The sequence below is a fragment of the Scleropages formosus genome, chromosome 7 (genome assembly GCF_900964775.1).
Source record: "Scleropages formosus chromosome 7, fSclFor1.1, whole genome shotgun sequence".
Lineage (NCBI taxonomy): Eukaryota > Metazoa > Chordata > Actinopteri > Osteoglossiformes > Osteoglossidae > Scleropages > Scleropages formosus.
The window spans coordinates 12,046,023-12,063,453 of NC_041812.1; the positions used below are offsets into that span (position 1 = coordinate 12,046,023).

Here is a 17,431-nt window from a genome sequence, read left to right on the forward strand (position 1 = left end):
CAGCCAGAGGTGGGGACCGACCCTGCGACCTTCACAATCAGTAACTCTAACCACCGCACTGCCAGCTGTCCCCAACATTGACTCGGAGGAGCTCCGTCCCGCCGCATTTGTGTAAGAAAAGAAGAAAAAAACAACTTTGGTGGTAGGCGGTGATGCCAAAAACAACTTGACGATGCCATTCGTTTCGTAAGAGGCTGATGCAGTTGCAGCCCGTAGCCCGTAGCCTGCGCACACCCATCCGCGGCCAGTAAACTCCACCCACATCCAGTAAACCCCGCCCACGCCCTGGGAGCTCTGTCCATCTCCTCCCCCCAGCAGGCTGTGGGTTGAGGGTGGGAGCGCCATGCGGCTCTTTTACAGCGCGTTCTTGTGTCCCTGAGTTCAGAGCTCGTCTCAGCGGCACTTTGAGTTGGAGGCCCACGCACTTCGTTTGCGACAGTAAGACACTCGTCACTGCGGTGAAGCCGGGACTCCCTTGAACTTGACCATGGCTTTGGGCCCCGCTGCGCTTCTCCTGCTGCTGATGGCGCTATTAGTAGCTGTGAGTACACGCTTGACCGCCCAAGTTTACCTGAGATAAATACCGTTGATTAACTACCTCTGCTGTGTGTGTGTTTTCCGGACATGTCATGACTTTTACTCTTTAAATCAGCCGCTTCGGTCTTCACTCTGAGTTGCCCTTTTCAGACATATTGTTATTTATATTACTTCTACTTTGCTAGTCTTTCACTCTTGATTTTTTTTTTTTTTGTTTATCACGACTTTCTTTTTTGTTAGTTTCTCCTGAAAAAGACTGCTTACCCTACTATCGCTGTCTTAATACTATAATGATAATATCACCACTGTCACTGTCTTACGAAGGAGATTGCCGTATTACCCAGTTTACCACCCTGTTCCCTTTAAATTAATGTTTAATCACTTTTTAATGTTTAATTAGCGCTCCAAAAACCGCGAGCTCCTCCTACGGACGCGTTTCTCATTAAAACCAGAAATCGTCCCTTATACGGTTTTCCCCCCCAGTTTTTTTTTTTTTTTTTTTTTTTTTAAAAAACACATTACTGACTGTTAACGACTCGAGTCTTGGTGTCTCGCGCCGGGCGGGAGGGAACGCGCGGAAAACGGGTGGCTCGTGCACGCGCGCGCGTCCTCTGTCGGCCTCGTTATTGGGCGCTGATTGAGGCGGGAAGGTGGCAGCGCGTGAGTGTGGCGGGAGGCTGCCGTTGCGATGTACGCCGCCTTCTACACATGTAAAGTGGGGGAAAAAAAAATCGTACTGGGTACCTTTTTCAAAAGGGAAAAGAAATTAGATGTGATGGAACATTAATAATCTGTGAATAATAGCGACCCCCGAGGGCCCTCTGACTCCTGGTGATCACAGCAGTATTTTAATACCTCCACTCTTGTACAAGTGATGGAGAACTATTCTTCTCTCGGCAGTAAGGCAGTCATATTGAGGATTGTAATAACTGTCATTTGACACTTGCGTCTCAGCGCTTTCTCTGTTTCTTTGCTCTCTCAAAGGTCTTTAAAGAAGCTGAGGCTGAAGCTGTTGGACTTCGGAAACTGAGGAGGCAGAAGAGAGAATGGATCATTCCTCCGAAGCACCTGAAGGAGAACTATGACTATAAGGATACCATAATTGCTAAGGTTGGAATTATTTCTCACCCTCACATCAGATGTCCCTCTTGCATATGAGCTCCGTGTGTAGTAGTGAACTTGGCCGCACATGTGACCCCTGGTAACCGTTGGGATGCAGGGTGACACGGAGACCATTTGATAGAGCGCTGCAGCGCTCTAAGACAGCTAAATAAAGAAAGTGTGAGTCACTTCAGGTTTAAAAAAAAAAATCGAAACACAAAGTAATAGCGATTATATAATGACCTTCTTAGACTAAGACTTAGTGCATCACCCACATATTGTCATACATGAGGGAGCTCTTTTTAAAGCACCATCCAAAGTCCTCCTCATCAGGTACTCCCTGGTGACTAAGAGGTCTGGGTGAACTGCTCTCAGTCTGAGCTCAGAATTTTACACCTTATCTATGTGCTTTTTATTTGCTGGTGAATATTATATACCAGGCATTCCCAATGCTTGTTTCATTTCCTTAAAGATAACTGATCAAAACTTTTTTTACGTGGGTGATTGTTTGGATTATTATTGTTCGTATTAGTAGTAGTAGTATTTTAATCGTGCTTTGCTGATGCCTTCAGCCAGAATGACTTGCTGTTTTACCACGTTCACACAGATAAGTTTCATATGCCAGGTAAATTACCGTTCTCACAGGCACTACAACTGACCCATTTCCACACTCGATGTGACATCCGTCAAGTTAGGAAGCTGTGTCGTTAACCAGCACCCGCCATCATTTTACCTGTATTTGCATTGTATATCAATTCTTTCTGTAATCTTTTAATATTTAATTAATCCCCTGTAATATACATAATGTCAAGGGTCTTTTTCTGTGAGGTCAAAGATGTTAAAATCTTAATATTCTTAAGATGTTGACTTTGCAATTTGTTGGTTTGGATTTCATTTATTTATTTATTTATTTATGGTCAAAGAACAGGCATATCATTCATGGTCATTATTTTGGTTGAGTGTGGGCTTGCTTTCTGGGGCGTTGCCCACATGTCTGCTAAATGGGTGTGATGATTTCTTCAGATCCGTTCCGATGAAGAGACAAGATCCTCGATCCGATACTCCCTGACAGGCGAAGGCGTCAGCGAGGGCTTGTTTGTCGTCGACGCAAAAAAAGGCTTTGTACGAGTTACAAGAAAACTGGACCGAGAGAAGAAGTCCTTTTACTCAGTAAGGGATCCATATCTAGCCTCACATTTCAGCACTTAGTTTGCATGTGTTTATGAATGGCATTTTGAGAATTTATTTTTTTTTTCCCCCCATTTCAGCTTAAAGGAATTGCAGAATTTGAAAACGGCACAAAAGCCGAGAAAGACATAGATTTACGCATTTTTGTTGACGACGAGAATGACTGTAGACCGCAGTTTGTCATAATCCCTGTTGGATTTGTCAACGAGTCAAGTCCATCAGGTGCGTTGTGTTAATGTATTCATGTTGTCTTTGTCATGAAGACAGAGCAATTTTTCTGTTTTCTTTTGTTGTTTCAAACACATAGTGCCAATATACTTAGAATTTCCTTAACATAATTAAGAATTTTTTTCTAGCTAAGCAAACATTCAGAGAAATTTTACAGAATATTAATGCATGTTAGTTTGTTTTTGTATTATTTCTAAAACTTTTTTCTTTTTTTAAAAAAAATTCAAGGTACCTTCGTAATAATGGTAAATGCAACAGACGACGATGACCCAAAAACTCAGAATGCCAAAATTGCATACAAAATCATTGAACAACAACCAGGCGGGAATCTCATGTTCCACATCAACTGGGAAACCGGAGCAATTTATGTCAACCTGCCGACGCTCGACAGAGAGGTGTGTGTCTGTGTGTGTAAGCAGCTGCACTTTAGGATTAATGATTTGTTTCCACTTTGGCTGCACTTCAGATATCTTTCCTTTTCAAAACTGGTTTGATTTTTGTTTTGAATTCAGAAATCTAGATGCAAGTCCCATCAGCAGCATTGATAGCCACGGGAGGCATGATGGCCAAGTAGAAATGAGCATGTGAAGGTTAGCAGTTTCCTCACCTTTCTTACTTCCACTGCTGCCCTTCTGCAGGTACAGGACAAATATACACTGATAGTGGAAGCCAGAGACCTAGACGGGGATCAGAAAGGCAATGCGGTCACAGCAACGGTCACCTTCAACGTCCTTGACATCAATGATAACATCCCACAGCTGGAGAACAGTTCGGTAAAACAGCCCTCCTGCTGCACCCTTCTGTTGGTGTGATGTTGTGATGGAGCCAGCAGATGGTGCAGTGCTTGGTCATTGGCTTGCAATCAAAGGTCTTGGTTCAGATCCCAACTTGTACTGTAGTACCCTTGGTCTACCCCACAATTTTTACTCCAATAAAAATTACTTTGCTATGCAACAGGGTGAATTAACATTGCAAGTCAGTTTGAAGAGAAATGTCAAATAATATTCACAAACCTTTCAAAATCAAATACCTCTGTTTCTCATTTGTCTTATTTCAGTATGAAGGTAGCGTAGAGGAAAACCGTGCCAATGTGGTCGTGATGAGAATTAAGGCGCTGGACCAAGACTTGGTTGGTTCTGACAACTGGCTGGCGGTTTTCACCATTGAGGCAGGCAATGAAGCGGGCTACTTCAGCATCACCACTGACCCAAAAACCAACGAGGGCATTCTGCTGCTGAACAAGGTAACGCTACAGCGCAGGGAATGTGGATTCTTCCATACTGCATTCTCGTGTGAAGTTTGTAGCTCGCTGACTTAGCTTCATCTCTGTTCTTGAAGCCCCTTGACTACGAAGAGGTGAAAGAGCTGCACCTTAAGGTGTTGGTGTCCAACAAAGCAGAATACCACATCTCAACCACTGAGGTCCAGCAGAAGACCTACACTGTTAAGATCAAAGTGAAGAACCAGCCAGAAGGGCCCATGTTTAGGCCCCGTGTGAAAGCTGTCAATATCACGGAGGGCATCAAAACGCTCATCCACACTGTGATAGCAACATATCCTGCCGTTGATGGAGACACCTTTGAGACAGTAAAGAACGTTCGGTTCGTATCACCATCGGGCTTTTACTTGTAAATTGTCAAATCCTTTATAACTTTCTGTTGAGGTGATACGCTTTTTACTTGACCTTTGGACATGTTTATGACAACTGTTCACAATGCTATGTTTTTGCTGTTCTGTTCATGTTATCTACATTTTTATTTTTTTTTGTCTTATCTATGTGAAGCTACAATTTTAATATGCCCTGCTTATATTGTACATGGTTTTATCTGTTTGTTTTTTGTCTTGTTAATTCAGGTATGTCAAAGGGCGGGACCCAGACAACTGGCTGAAAATTAATGAAAAAACTGCAGAAATTACACTGAATAAACTCCCAGACCGAGAGTCCAAGCACTTGAAAAATGGAACCTATTATGCAGAAATAATCTGTATGACTGCTGGCAAGTGTCTAAATAAAACATATTGTTGTAAATGGCAATGTTAAATTAGGACTATGTTTTAGAAGGCAACACAGTGATTGGAGAACTTGAGAAGGCTTGTGGTTGAACTAAAGGGTTTCTGCTCTATGTCCTTAAGAAGGTTGCTTCTTGCTCTTTCAGATGTTCCCTCGCAGACGGCCACAGGGACCGTTGCCATTATGGTTGAGGACACCAATGACCACTGTCCAGAACTGGTGCAGACACTTCAGTCCGTGTGCACGGACAAGAGCATCCTTTACATCACAGCTCACGATGCAGATCCAGAACCCAACGGCCCTCCGTTCGAGTTCACTGTGGTTTCTGCAGATGACAGTGCTGCATGGGGAGTGGAACACATCAATGGTAAGCTCCATATCACTACCAGCATCCAGGTTACCACTTCATCTATTTGTAATTTGATGGCCTTGGCATGAAATGAGCTTTGTTAATAGTGCCATAATACTGCACTTTTATCCCTTATTACTACAATTGTGGCTCTGTGAACAATGATAGTTGATTTGTCTTTCAGATGAGTGACTTCAGTGTGTGTGTGAGTGTTAGCTGCGCAGATTGTGTCAATGCGTTTTGTTCTGTTTCTTTCGGAAGACACCACAGCTCTCCTCAGGGCCCACAAGCCACTGTGGCCAGGGTCCTACCAGCTGGCAGTTAATGTGCGCGATCAGCAGGGGAAGAGCTGTGAACACAGCCAGCCAGTGAACTTCCACGTGTGCACATGCAAAGAGGACGGCACCTGTTCCTGGCAGGGGAAGCCCAAAGCCGTGTTTGGGGCACCAGGGGTCAGCTTTCTCCTACTGGGACTGCTGCTGCTCCTTTGTGAGTGAGATGCCTTCCATTGGTCGCAGTGTTCAGCTACAGGCAGAACTTTCAGTGATATCAAAAAAGCTGAATTATTCAGCTTTACCTATTTATAGAGCTGAGTAATTTTTCTCTGCCTGTTCAGGGTAAGTACCTTGGTGAAGGCTACTACAGGTGGAGGAGTGATTCGGACCAAGGACCTTCAGATTCCAAGGCAACAGCTCTATCCGCTGTACTGACTTCCTTCAAATAATTTTTAATTGGTTCCTGAGAATTTGTTCAGAGTGACTTCTCGTAAAACAGACACTTAATTACCATAAATCTAAATGGAGGAAATTGTGTTCCTGAGTTGCCAAAAGCTCACCTTTTTTTCTCCAAGCATGCAACATTGCTGTATAGTCCTTTAAGGATGGGGAAATCTTAACTGAAGTCCAAGTCCAGGATGTCAGAACTGCTGTCAATATATTTAAATCCAGGCTTAAAACCAACATGTTCAGAATCACTTGTACACAAATGTGTTGTGTACATTTGTCTTTTCCTTTTTAATATCCCCTTTTCTACTCATTTATTTTATCCTTTTATTCTGCTACTCGAGACAACACAGTGGTACAGCAGGTGTCTCACAGGTCCTGAACTATGGGGTGAAACAAGGTTTGGGTTGATAATTTGTATGCAAAAATGTGGATAAAATTATATTGGCTCTTGAATTCAAATTCTTGGAAAGAGTTTATTCTTGAGTAAGTGTTTTATGAGGGAAGCCTGTACTATCCAGTATAAAGTGCCAGTCCTTTATTTCAAAGAAGTGTGAAGTCTTAAGGCTTGGTGCAAAATATCTTTTAATATAATATATGGGTATTACTCCCAGACTATGAAACAGAATAACAATAGTAGATGTACAAGCATGTGTACGTGTGTAACCGAACTCTGTGTCACTGTGTTCTCAGTGGTCCCTCTCCTGCTGCTCTTCTGTGCCTGTTGGAACCATGGAGTGAGTGGGTTTGTCGACATACCTTTCGATCCTGTCCCACCCTTGAGCTCAGGAAATACTGAAGAAAAGGGGGAAGATAAAGTAAGTGGTGCACATTTTAGTATGATGTTGTATTTAGTGACATGAATATATAAAACCCTATTTTATTGTTCATGTGACCACAGGTCCAGTAAATATATTGTAAATATACAGTAATGAATTGTTTGCAGTAATTTGCATCACAGTATACTCAATTCATGGGGTCTGTTTATGGTAGAAACCTTAAACTGCCCATTTCTGAAAAAGACAGGCAGAGGAGAATTGTTAGTTATTTTATTATTCCTGAAAGAAATTGCATGAGACAAACAGTATAAATACAGCAGTATAGATACTGGAATCACACTGCAGTGGAAAATCATGTATAGCCAAGTATATAAGAATAGAAAAAAGAATATAGACTACTGATAGTTACAGCTCTTAATTTTTCTTTTGTTTTTAATTTAAAACTTTTATTGTGTTGGTTCATTTGCTCACCTCTTCCCTCTTCTCTCAGTAGGAGCTCCATTCATTCCTTGTGTCTGCTTTGTTTAGTAAATATTGTTTTACGCTGGTCTGTATGCAGTAAATCTGTATGTTCATCAAGCTGCAGGGAGCTTTTGACTCACTCTTGGCTCTTATTTTCATTTCTGTGTTGTCTTTGCAGAATGTCCCATTGCTGAGTGCCCCTGTGGAGCTGGATGGTCAAGTTATTAGTGGGGCAGGGTACGGGGTAGGCAGCGGGGCAGGGTACGGGGTAGGCAGCGGGGCAGGGTATGGGGTGGGCAGCGGGGCAGGGTACGGGGTGTACGGGGTGGGCAGCGGGGCAGGGTACGGGGTGGGTCAAGAGCAGTGGTACGGGGTGGGCAGCGGGGCAGGGTACTCAAAATGGAGGTATCAGGGAGTCGCAGGAAATATGGGAAATGAACAGATTACCATTTCAAACAAGTACAGAGTCACCCGAGAGGATATCTTCTCTGGAATGGCGCTCTCGGACACCTTCCTGGAAGATTACTACTCCAGGGTGAGTCCCCTGAAGTCCTGCTCTTTGTCTTGAATAACATCTACCACTTTCCCTCCCTCAGGCATTATTTTGCTATAAATTACAGATAATTTGGTATTTGTTTTACTAATTTATTGAAATGAAGGGACTTTGAACAGAGCTGGTGACGCTGTAAAATGCACTTTTAATTGTTGATTTAAATGAGAAAAAATAATGCTTTTGAGTCTCAACTGGTTTACACATTCTTTCACCAAATGTATCAAGTTGCTGCCTTGCCTTTTAAGTAAGGTATAATTGTTCATGGTCATGCTCAGAACAATCCTTTACAGAGTCACTCCTGCAATGTAATGTAAATGTTTATATGCATATCCAAAAAAAAACTACTTGGAATATAATTAGGAATCTGCAATATTCTGGTAAAGTTTTATACTTGTGTGATGAATGTTGGTGCATGTGGTGAAGGAAACTAGAGTCAGCATTTGCAGCTATGTCTCTTTCTCCTAATGTAATGTACACATTGTATTTACTATGAGATGTATGTTGCTTTGGAGAAAGTGTCTGCTAAATGAATAAATGTAAATGTAAACAGAGAAAATCCCCAGGTCCAGAATATCAGCACTGTTCTGGACACATTTACATGCAGGCTTAATACCTTCATGTTCAAAATTACTTGTGCAACATATTTACCTGCTCCCTTTTTCAATGGCCTTTCTTGCTGATTTATCTTATTTTATATTTGTTCTATTGTTCTCATGTGCCTATTTTTGAGTGGTAAAGTACAACAGCAGGTAACACTGGTACCTCAGACCTCCTGAGTTCTGTGTTTGGACATGATTTTGAATCCCGTTCAGTTTATGATGAGATTGAATATCTCCCTGTGTTTGTGTGGGTTTCCTCCCACAGACAAAAAAATGCATTTCGCATGTATTAGTGAATTTTGCCATCAGATAGAGTGGTGTCCTGTCCAGGTGTACCCTGCTTCATGCTTTATGCTTCCAGGATAGGCTCTGGACCTCTATGCCCCTGCACTGAACAAGTAGTTATTAGTGAATGAATGAATGAACATTGGTCCTTTTGTTGGTTTGACCTTGAAACCTAGCACATTTCCTTACCAATGACTGGGAATGTTCTGTGTTCTGTCAAACTGCAAAGACCAGATGTTGACATCGCAGCCTAACATGGTGACAGATGGTGCCACCAAACATTCATGTGAGAAGTGCATGTTCTGAACTTGGACGATGTATTTGTTCCAGAAAGCCAACTGCACAGCAGAGATGAGTCAAGCGATAGATGCCAGTCTTCATTTTCAAGAGGAAGGCAGCGACTCCCCCGTGGGCTCGCTGGGATGCTGCAGTTTGATCGAGGGGGACAATGACCTGGAGTTCCTCAATGACCTGGGGCTCAAATTCAAGACTCTGGCAGAGATTTGTAGTGGCACAGTGCTGGAGGTGTCCTCTTCATCCATGCTGCCAGGCGCAACCCTGAGGCCTGCCAGCCAGCCCAGCCCTGCCCCCTCACTAACACAGGCTGAGATCTCTGGGTTTGAGGCATCGCACGCAGGAATGTCTGGCACAACTCACTCAGTTACCACCACCCTGGTGGAGCAGATCTGTGACTCGGGTGTGGTGCATCCTGCTGCAGTGCGCCACCCGGTGGACGTCTCCAAGCAGACCTACATTCTCCAGCCTCAGTCTGTGTTGGTAGTGGAGCCACAGGTGCACCCCACTGTGATGCTCTCACAGGTGCCCAGCGTGTATGTGTTGAGCGACACACCAGCCCCACTTGCACATGGCACCCTGAGCCATGGCGAGAAGGTGCTGCTGGTGGAGAAGATGGCGGCTGAATCTGACCACGGTCTCCTACAGGACAGAGGTGTTTCTGCATCCCAGAACTTTTTGCTGATGGAGAGGCAGGTTGGCCCTGCGGTGCCAATAAACAGAAGCTTCTTAAAGAAAATGGAGACCCAGAAGGTGGTGGGTGTCTCTGGGGCCCAGCAGGAGGTGGGTCTCTCTGGGTCTCCAAGCCTCATGCTGGAGGAGCACCAGAGGGTCCTGCACGAAGCCCAGTCAGCCCAGTCGCAAAGCATGGGGAGAGTGGTGTCCGGCTCCAGTTCAGAGGGGCTGGGGTTGAACAGCAGCCCCCTGCATGACAGCGTTTTGTCTGGCGCTCGCAAAGTGCTCATGCAGGAGAAGAAAGTGTCCATCATGGAGAGGAGCCTCCAAGGAAATGCAACTGGATAAAGTCACCTCCCATACGTTGTCCTCTTCATGCAGTGAAATGCTGCTGATTGTGTCCATGACCACAGTGGGGAAACCAAATTGAATAACTTCCACATGTACTGTACAAATGTGAACTTATGAACTGAACACGTGTATGGATGTTAAGTCTTAACTTCCTGCAGCTTTATTCTTTATGTTCCTTACCACTGGTCAGGAACTTATATAATTTTCCTACATTTGCATATTGGTATCAGTGACTTCTGAAAATATCACTTCCTAAACAGGAGGCAAAAATTATTGGACTTGAAATAACTGGACTCCATTTCAGGGAACATTGATTTATTTGCCAGACGAAAATTAACTCAAAACAGCTGTAATCTAAGGCAGTCGAATAAAAAGCAGCTAATGGTAGAACTCAGATTTGTTATTTTTAATGCCTCTATAATTTTGGGTACAGCTGGGTTGCGGTGGTGCGACGGGTTTGGCTGGGTCCCGGTCTCTGGTGGGTCTGGGGTTCGAGTCCTGCTTGGGGTGCCTTTCGACGAACTGGTGTCGCGTCCTGGATGCGCCCCTCCCCTTCCTCCAGCCGGGTTGGGCTCCGGTTTGCTGTGACCCTGCTCAGGACAAGTGGCTTCAGAGAATGTGTAAGTAATTTGGGTACATGGTGAGAAGGAGCTGAAGGGTTTTCCAGTTTTTTTTTTTTTTTTTTTTTTTTTTTTAATTAAATGTAATATTTAATTTAAAGTGAATTTTAGTATCATTGCTGCTCTCTTGCCACATTTGACCTGTGGCAGGTTGGTGTCTTGGGGTTGTGAAATTGGAGACAGTAGCTTGTGCGTGTATGTGTGTGAGCGGGGGAAGTGTGTGTGTTTGGTGTGGTACCTGTCGTTGCTTCGTTGAAAGTCAATGAACTCTGTATCATTGTACAGCCCTGGTGCTCCTGGGAAACTCGCTCTGCTTTGACAAGTAAATATTGAATAAAAAACATTCAGTCCATAACTGTACATATTGTCTGTTAACTAAGTACTAGTTATCAGCTACAGTGCAGGAGGATGAGTGGCAAGTCCGTTTTAATATTTTTTTTCTTTTTTGTTCTGTTTTCAAATGTACCTTTTTATTAATGAATGTACATTAAGATCTGCCAATCAGATCAACACCCTGAAACACGCATTTTCACATATTCCTAAAGTCTGCAGCTGGAGAAGTATTTTGGGCGCAGAGTTGTACTGGAATTAAGGTGTTTGTTTACAGTAATTTAGCCTGAACTTTTTAAATTGTTTTAAGTTTAGCACTTTTTGTTTATGAAGTACAGTCTTCTAATTATCATTTTTACTTGTACCTTGGGGGGGAAAAAGCAATTTCTTCAAAAAACTTTAAAAAAAAATCAGTACTGTTGTAACGCTTATGGGGTTCTCATTTCTCTTCCACAGAGGGGGTTGTGGGAAAATAATGGGTATGAAAATAACATTTTTACAATGAAAAACTAATGTGTACACACATTATTTAACCAGGAAAAGTAAGCCAATATATTTTTACAGCTTTCCTCTGTATGAAGCACAGATGAGTGTTGTGTATTGTTTTACTCAGCTTGTGCACTGACCTGTTTAATGAGATTTGGGTAGATCTGTGTAAATTTGTAATATCATATCAGTTAATCTTGTATTTCTGTAAATAAAGTGGTTTACTGTGAATAAGTAGTCCTGCTGTATGTGGATCTAGCACAATAGTTAGGCTGGTTTTTGCAGCCAGTGTCATGTCATCCAAAGAACAGGGAATGAAGTTTCATAGACTTGTGGTGGGTCTTTCTGCTCTGTATTGACTGGGATATACAATATATACAGTATGTCTTATAATATGCGAAGTCATTTTTATGTGTCACGTAAACCCAAAAACTGGGGGGGAGGGGTTAAGTACAACAACAGTCAGCATTAGAAATGATTTTTAAAAAGTCAAGAATTCAAAATCAGATTTTTTTTTTTAATATAAATTGAATGATGAAATAGGCTGACCTGAACACAAACTCAGACTATAATTTTTCAGTCTCCTGCTTATCCTCATTATTAGTAAAAAAAAAAAAAAAAAAAAATCCAAAGAATGCTGTGTAACACTTATTTGTTGGTAATACTTACTTTGGTGGTAATGATATTTGTAATCCCAACAAGAGATGCCATTTATTGACTATTTAAGCTTAATGAATTGAACTTTTTTAGCCAGGAGTGCATAAAGAAGCAGATGATCCCTTGTGGATTTTTTTTCCCTGTGGCTCCAGTACGCTCTTTCCCATCGTCACCGGTCGGAACGAGTGCGTGTCACGGTGCCGGGTCAGACTACTGAGGATTACCAGCGCGGATCCAGTCCTACATTTGCCCAAATCTCCTTTTTGTGAGCCTCCCGCTAAGCGGTTTTGACCTGCTTGTTTGTCCCTCTGCGGTGCAGCCGGAGACGAGCGTCAGCAGTGCTGAGTCCCGGGTCACGGTGAGAGGCGGTCGAGGTCAGACCCAGTGGGTATAAAATCCAGAGAGTGAGAGCGGCGCACGGGATCGAAGGTTGGCCGACAGCATGTCCCGTCCAGCCGTTCTCGCATTCGTGGCCTTCGCCATCGTCCTCTCTGGGGCAGCGCCACTGGTAGGTGCCCTTACGCTTGCTTCTTCTATTTCTACCAGTTGTGTGGATATGTTTTGTATAACAAAAAAAAAAAAAAAAAAATATTTAGAAACACTTTGTTTCTCTTGTACGGACATGAACCGAGAATGATACATAGCATTTCTATAAAGAAGGCAGTAATGAACCTTTTTGCACACATTTTGTCCTACAGTCACCAGTAAATACTGATACTCTGTTAGTTTACTATTCACTAATTATTTTTTACACATGGGACATCAAGTTTAATTATGATAGTTAATATATGTGGCTCTGATGGTTGACACTCACTCGTGTAAGTTTCACAGCTTCTCTTTTTCTGATCCTGTTAGCTATGTTAATTTAATGTCTACATATCAGTATTTTTGATGTATTCATTTATTTATATTTCTAATATTTACATATTTTTTTATTATCCTGTAATGCACTTTTCTGTGCACTGCTTTGGAGAAAGATGTCAACTAAATGAATGAATGTAAATGTTATTGTTTAACTCCCAGTGGCTGTCCTACGATGTGTTCCGTGTCAGAAATAACATTTAATCACACATCATGTGGTGAGATTTCTACGGCTGCCTTCCGTTTGTCGTTTCCAGGACAACAAGCAGCAGGGGGGTTCCGACACCAAGTGCCCCTTGGCGGTGAAGGTCCTGGACGCCGTGCGTGGGGCACCGGCTACAGCTGTCCAGCTCAAGGTATCGCGGAAGACGGAGGATGGCTCCTGGACCGAAGTCGCAGCAGGGTAATGCGTGAGCTGCTCACACCTGTGCCGGACTGCCTGCTTCTCCAACTCTGCTATTTAAAAATGTCACTGCATGGCATTAATAGAAAAGTAATGTTATGCTCCTGAGGGGGTGCAGTGGTGCAGCGGGTTGGACCTGGTCCTGCTCTCCAGTGGGTCTGGGGTTCGAGTCCCGCTTGGGGTGCCTTGCGACGGACTGGCGTCCCATCCTTGGTGTGTCCCTCCCCCTCCGGCCTTACGCCCTGTGTTACCGGGTAGGCTCCGGTTCCCCGCAACCCTGTATGGGACAAGCAGTTCTGAAAGTGTGTGTGTGTGTGTGTGTGTTATGCTCCTTTTTCATGCAATTCAGTCACCCTCCTGAATGAGGACAGACACAGCTGAGATTCCACCCACCCACCTTCCTGCTGGGAGCGTTCTGCTCAGCTCAGCTCACATAACACACAAGCTCTCACTCACAGGGTGACCGACACGGCTGGGGAGGTCCACAACCTCATCGAAGAGAAGGACTTCACGTCGGGTGTCTACAAAGCGACCTTTGACACACAGGCCTACTGGACGGCAGCAGGACGGACGTCGTTTCATGAGGCAGCCGAGGTAAAGACGAGCTCTCTAACCACGCAGTGATGTCGTGGCCTGGTTTAAACGCATCTCTTTAGAAGGAAGTAATGTAAATTAGTGCCCATTTTAAAAATTAACATGTATCCTTGAAGCGACATGTTAAGATGGTTAAAATACACATCACAATATCTGTCCCATATTCCTTAATTATGTAATATTTTTAGGGTAAATTAGAAATAGTTCTAGAACTGCTGTTAAGTTGGATGTAGGTGATAAGTTAGCTTCATTTAATTAATTAGTGGAAAGAACTTGGTTTATAAGGCTCGTATGGGTTAGGCAGTAGTGAGCAGATGCAAGCTGAAGCGAACTCTGACACCTCTAGGCCCACAGCGGGTCAAAGTCAGGCTGCAGTGTTTTAACCGCATTTACCTGCTACGCCACTGTGTTTGCAGGTGACGTTCAAGGCCCACGAACAAGGTCACCAACACTACACACTGGCGCTGCTCCTCAGCCCCTTCTCTTACACGACCACAGCCGTGGTCAACGGCGCTCACGAGTAACGGCCTCGTCCGCCACGTAGCTAGGCACGGTGAACGACGGACGCTCGACGCACAGTAACGTAAAAGTAAGGTAGGCGGTCCAGAAGCTGAGGTGAAGGGGAAATGTTTCATAACCACGGGTCAGTTTCCTGCACTCTGCCAAACAGCAAATTGGGCTTCATTTGAGCCTTGTCCCATTGACTCAACATTGCAAAGAACAAGTTCTTTGAATAATAAAGAAATGTTGAAATAACTTTTTCCACCTACAAACAACCAATAAATGAACGTAGGTCTTGATTGATTGGAGGATTGATTTAAAGTGATTTTTCAATGTGTAAAATCATTCTTTTTAAAAATTGTCAAATGTTTTAAATACTTTAATGAAGGCCTCAGTTTTAACTAAAGCAGCAAACATTGTCTCCCATCAGTTAAGTACATACTATGTGTACTTTTAGTATTTAACATTTTCATAATAGTTTGATCTATACCAAGTACTGAATGTATGTGAAAAGTAATGTTTGATTCAAATATATATTACAAATTGAACACCGACGAGCCTCCGCTGTATCTGTCCTCAAAAATGTAATGAATGTTCAGTAAATCAAGTGATAGTGAATTTCTTTATTTGGAAGAAAAATATGCTAAAGCAGGTTGCATGAACATTTAAACAACTTCCTTTGCAGGAAAAAAAAGTCCAACATATAGTTTTGAACTGTCAGAACAGAACATTTTGCACAGACTTTAAAATTGATGATTGTACAAATCACTGTAAAGTAATATCTTTTTTTGTCTGTCAAAATATTTTACTTTGAATGTCCCTGGAGAAACATCTTTAAAAAATTTTATATTCTGTCCCCAAATATTTTTCACATGTCCATGTAGAACTATTATAAATAATAAAAAAAGTGCACTCATTTCAATTAACCCAAGCTTATTTTCACAGCCAAAAACATAAAATAAATCTCTAAAACAAACATTTAAGTCAAACAAATGATGGAAAAATCTGAAGGCACATTTACATGAATACTGCAATATGTAATACTTAACATTGTTTAAAAATAAACACTATAGTCTTGATATACAGATACACTGGGGGTAGCAGATGCCCAATGATCCTGCGGGATAATAGGCTCAGCCAGAGTCGTGTGGCGACAAGTTGTATATACTCCTCCCAAAATATTCAAGGTTTTGAGGAAAAAGACTCCACCCTTTTGCCAGGATATGTAACTTATAAAACATATGATTTGTCACCGATACATCAGTTAAGTGATCACATTTCATTTACATATTTAGATGGAGGATCAGTTTCTCAGGCGCTACTTAGTCACCTGGTGCACCTCAGCAACACATGTGGCCCAGCTACCAAATTCATACCTCAAAGTGGAACCTTGAGAAACGGGCTTTGAATAACAATGATGCAAACACCTGCTTGACAGGGTCTTGTGTAGCTGTACTTATGGATTTGTTACATCAATACGTGGACATTGTCCGGCTCAATGAACATACTTCTCCAAAACTGCATTGCCAGCAACGATAAATGGTAACCTGTTGCAGAAGTAATGATTTGTTAAACCTGTATTTTTACAGTAACCCACCTGAAGTGATGCCCTGAGGTTCTACAGGTGCTGGATTTTTATGTAGAAAATAGTGGGTGTGCAACTACTTCCCCAAAAACCATTTTTTTTTTTTTTTTTTAAATCAACATACTGATACCTGTGTCTTTTGAAACAAACATTTTGGGAGCTAAAGTGATTTAATACCACTTTAATGGAACTAGTGGGTTAAAAAAAAAAAAAGGTAGAGGAATCTTTGCAGACTTGCGGCTACACAGTGCAAACCGGGGCACAAATTAAAAATGGATCAGATTACGACTTGACTGTGCCTCTAGAATGTCGTTACTACACGTGTATACATTACAGGTTGTTAATGTACAACAGCACCATTTGCAGTCCCAGACACTGCCTTGCAGAAACAGAACTAGGTTCATTTTTAGCCTGGAGTGGCATTGGATGAACCAGCAAGTGAGAACCGCCATGCTCCTCTGCACGGCCGCCGTGTCAGAGCAGCGAAGCGCTACTGCTGTGCGCAGCACCTGAAATCCACAGAGAATCTCAGTCGCTGCACACAGCAACAATAAGAGAAAAACCCTCAAAGGGGGAAATCGGACACAAATAACTTACAACAATCTGAGAAAATATGAAGCGCAGCATTGAAAACTAGAACATGTTCTAAGTTGTCACCTCCCACATCTCTTCTGTGTGCCGTTCAAGGGCGATGACCGCGTCGCCCTTACATTCCGGCTTATTCTACAGTGTCGACAACCCGAAAATAAATACAGCACGAAATCGGACGCAACGACCTACAATCAGACATTGGAGGATCTCGTCAGACATTCAGGCACGTAGCAGCACTGGCACAGTCCTGTGGAGAACCGGCTCCCGGCTTTCTCATGATCCAGCGTGCCATGGGCCATCTGTACTCAGTGCATATACACTGCTACAAAAACTAAGTAATAAAGAAATAGTTTAAGGCATGCAGAAAATAAAGTTAAACTAAAACTTTCTTTTCCTGGAGTCAAAATCTACACGTGGGTAAACTCGAGGTACACCGAGGAGCAGGGTGAGGTAAAATGTCGCACGAAGGGCTCAGTCACACAAACACACCGTCTAACACCTCACAAATGTCATAGCTGCCAAAACAAAAGGTACATTGAAATATGCCTAATATCCCTACTATGCTAGATATTGTAACTGCCTGTATTTACAAATGCTTTACAGTACCTACAATGTATAGTCAGAGGAATGGAAAACATCATACAAACTCGAGTACTAAGAGAAAGAAAA

General features: G+C 42.7%; 2 protein-coding genes across 2 annotated transcripts; both read left to right on the plus strand.

Annotated features, from left to right (window-relative positions):
- The first annotated feature begins 331 nt into the window (after nt 1–331).
- Nucleotides 332–11,494, plus strand: LOC108937593 (desmoglein-2-like). The gene is made up of 14 exons (XM_018757611.2): nt 332–541; nt 1,522–1,647; nt 2,662–2,808; nt 2,907–3,048; nt 3,283–3,449; nt 3,693–3,827; nt 4,112–4,297; nt 4,393–4,655; nt 4,909–5,051; nt 5,211–5,432; nt 5,676–5,903; nt 6,830–6,954; nt 7,556–7,912; nt 9,145–11,494. The coding sequence occupies exons 1-14, from the start codon at nt 488–490 to the stop codon at nt 10,129–10,131; spliced, it is 3,282 nt and encodes a 1,093-aa protein (XP_018613127.2). The 5' UTR covers nt 332–487; the 3' UTR covers nt 10,132–11,494.
- Nucleotides 11,495–12,628: 1,134 nt separating this feature from the next.
- On the plus strand, nt 12,629–16,280 carry ttr (transthyretin (prealbumin, amyloidosis type I)). The gene is made up of 4 exons (XM_018757769.2): nt 12,629–12,735; nt 13,346–13,491; nt 13,950–14,085; nt 14,502–16,280. The coding sequence occupies exons 1-4, from the start codon at nt 12,670–12,672 to the stop codon at nt 14,607–14,609; spliced, it is 456 nt and encodes a 151-aa protein (XP_018613285.1). The 5' UTR covers nt 12,629–12,669; the 3' UTR covers nt 14,610–16,280.
- The last annotated feature ends 1,151 nt before the right edge of the window (nt 16,281–17,431 follow it).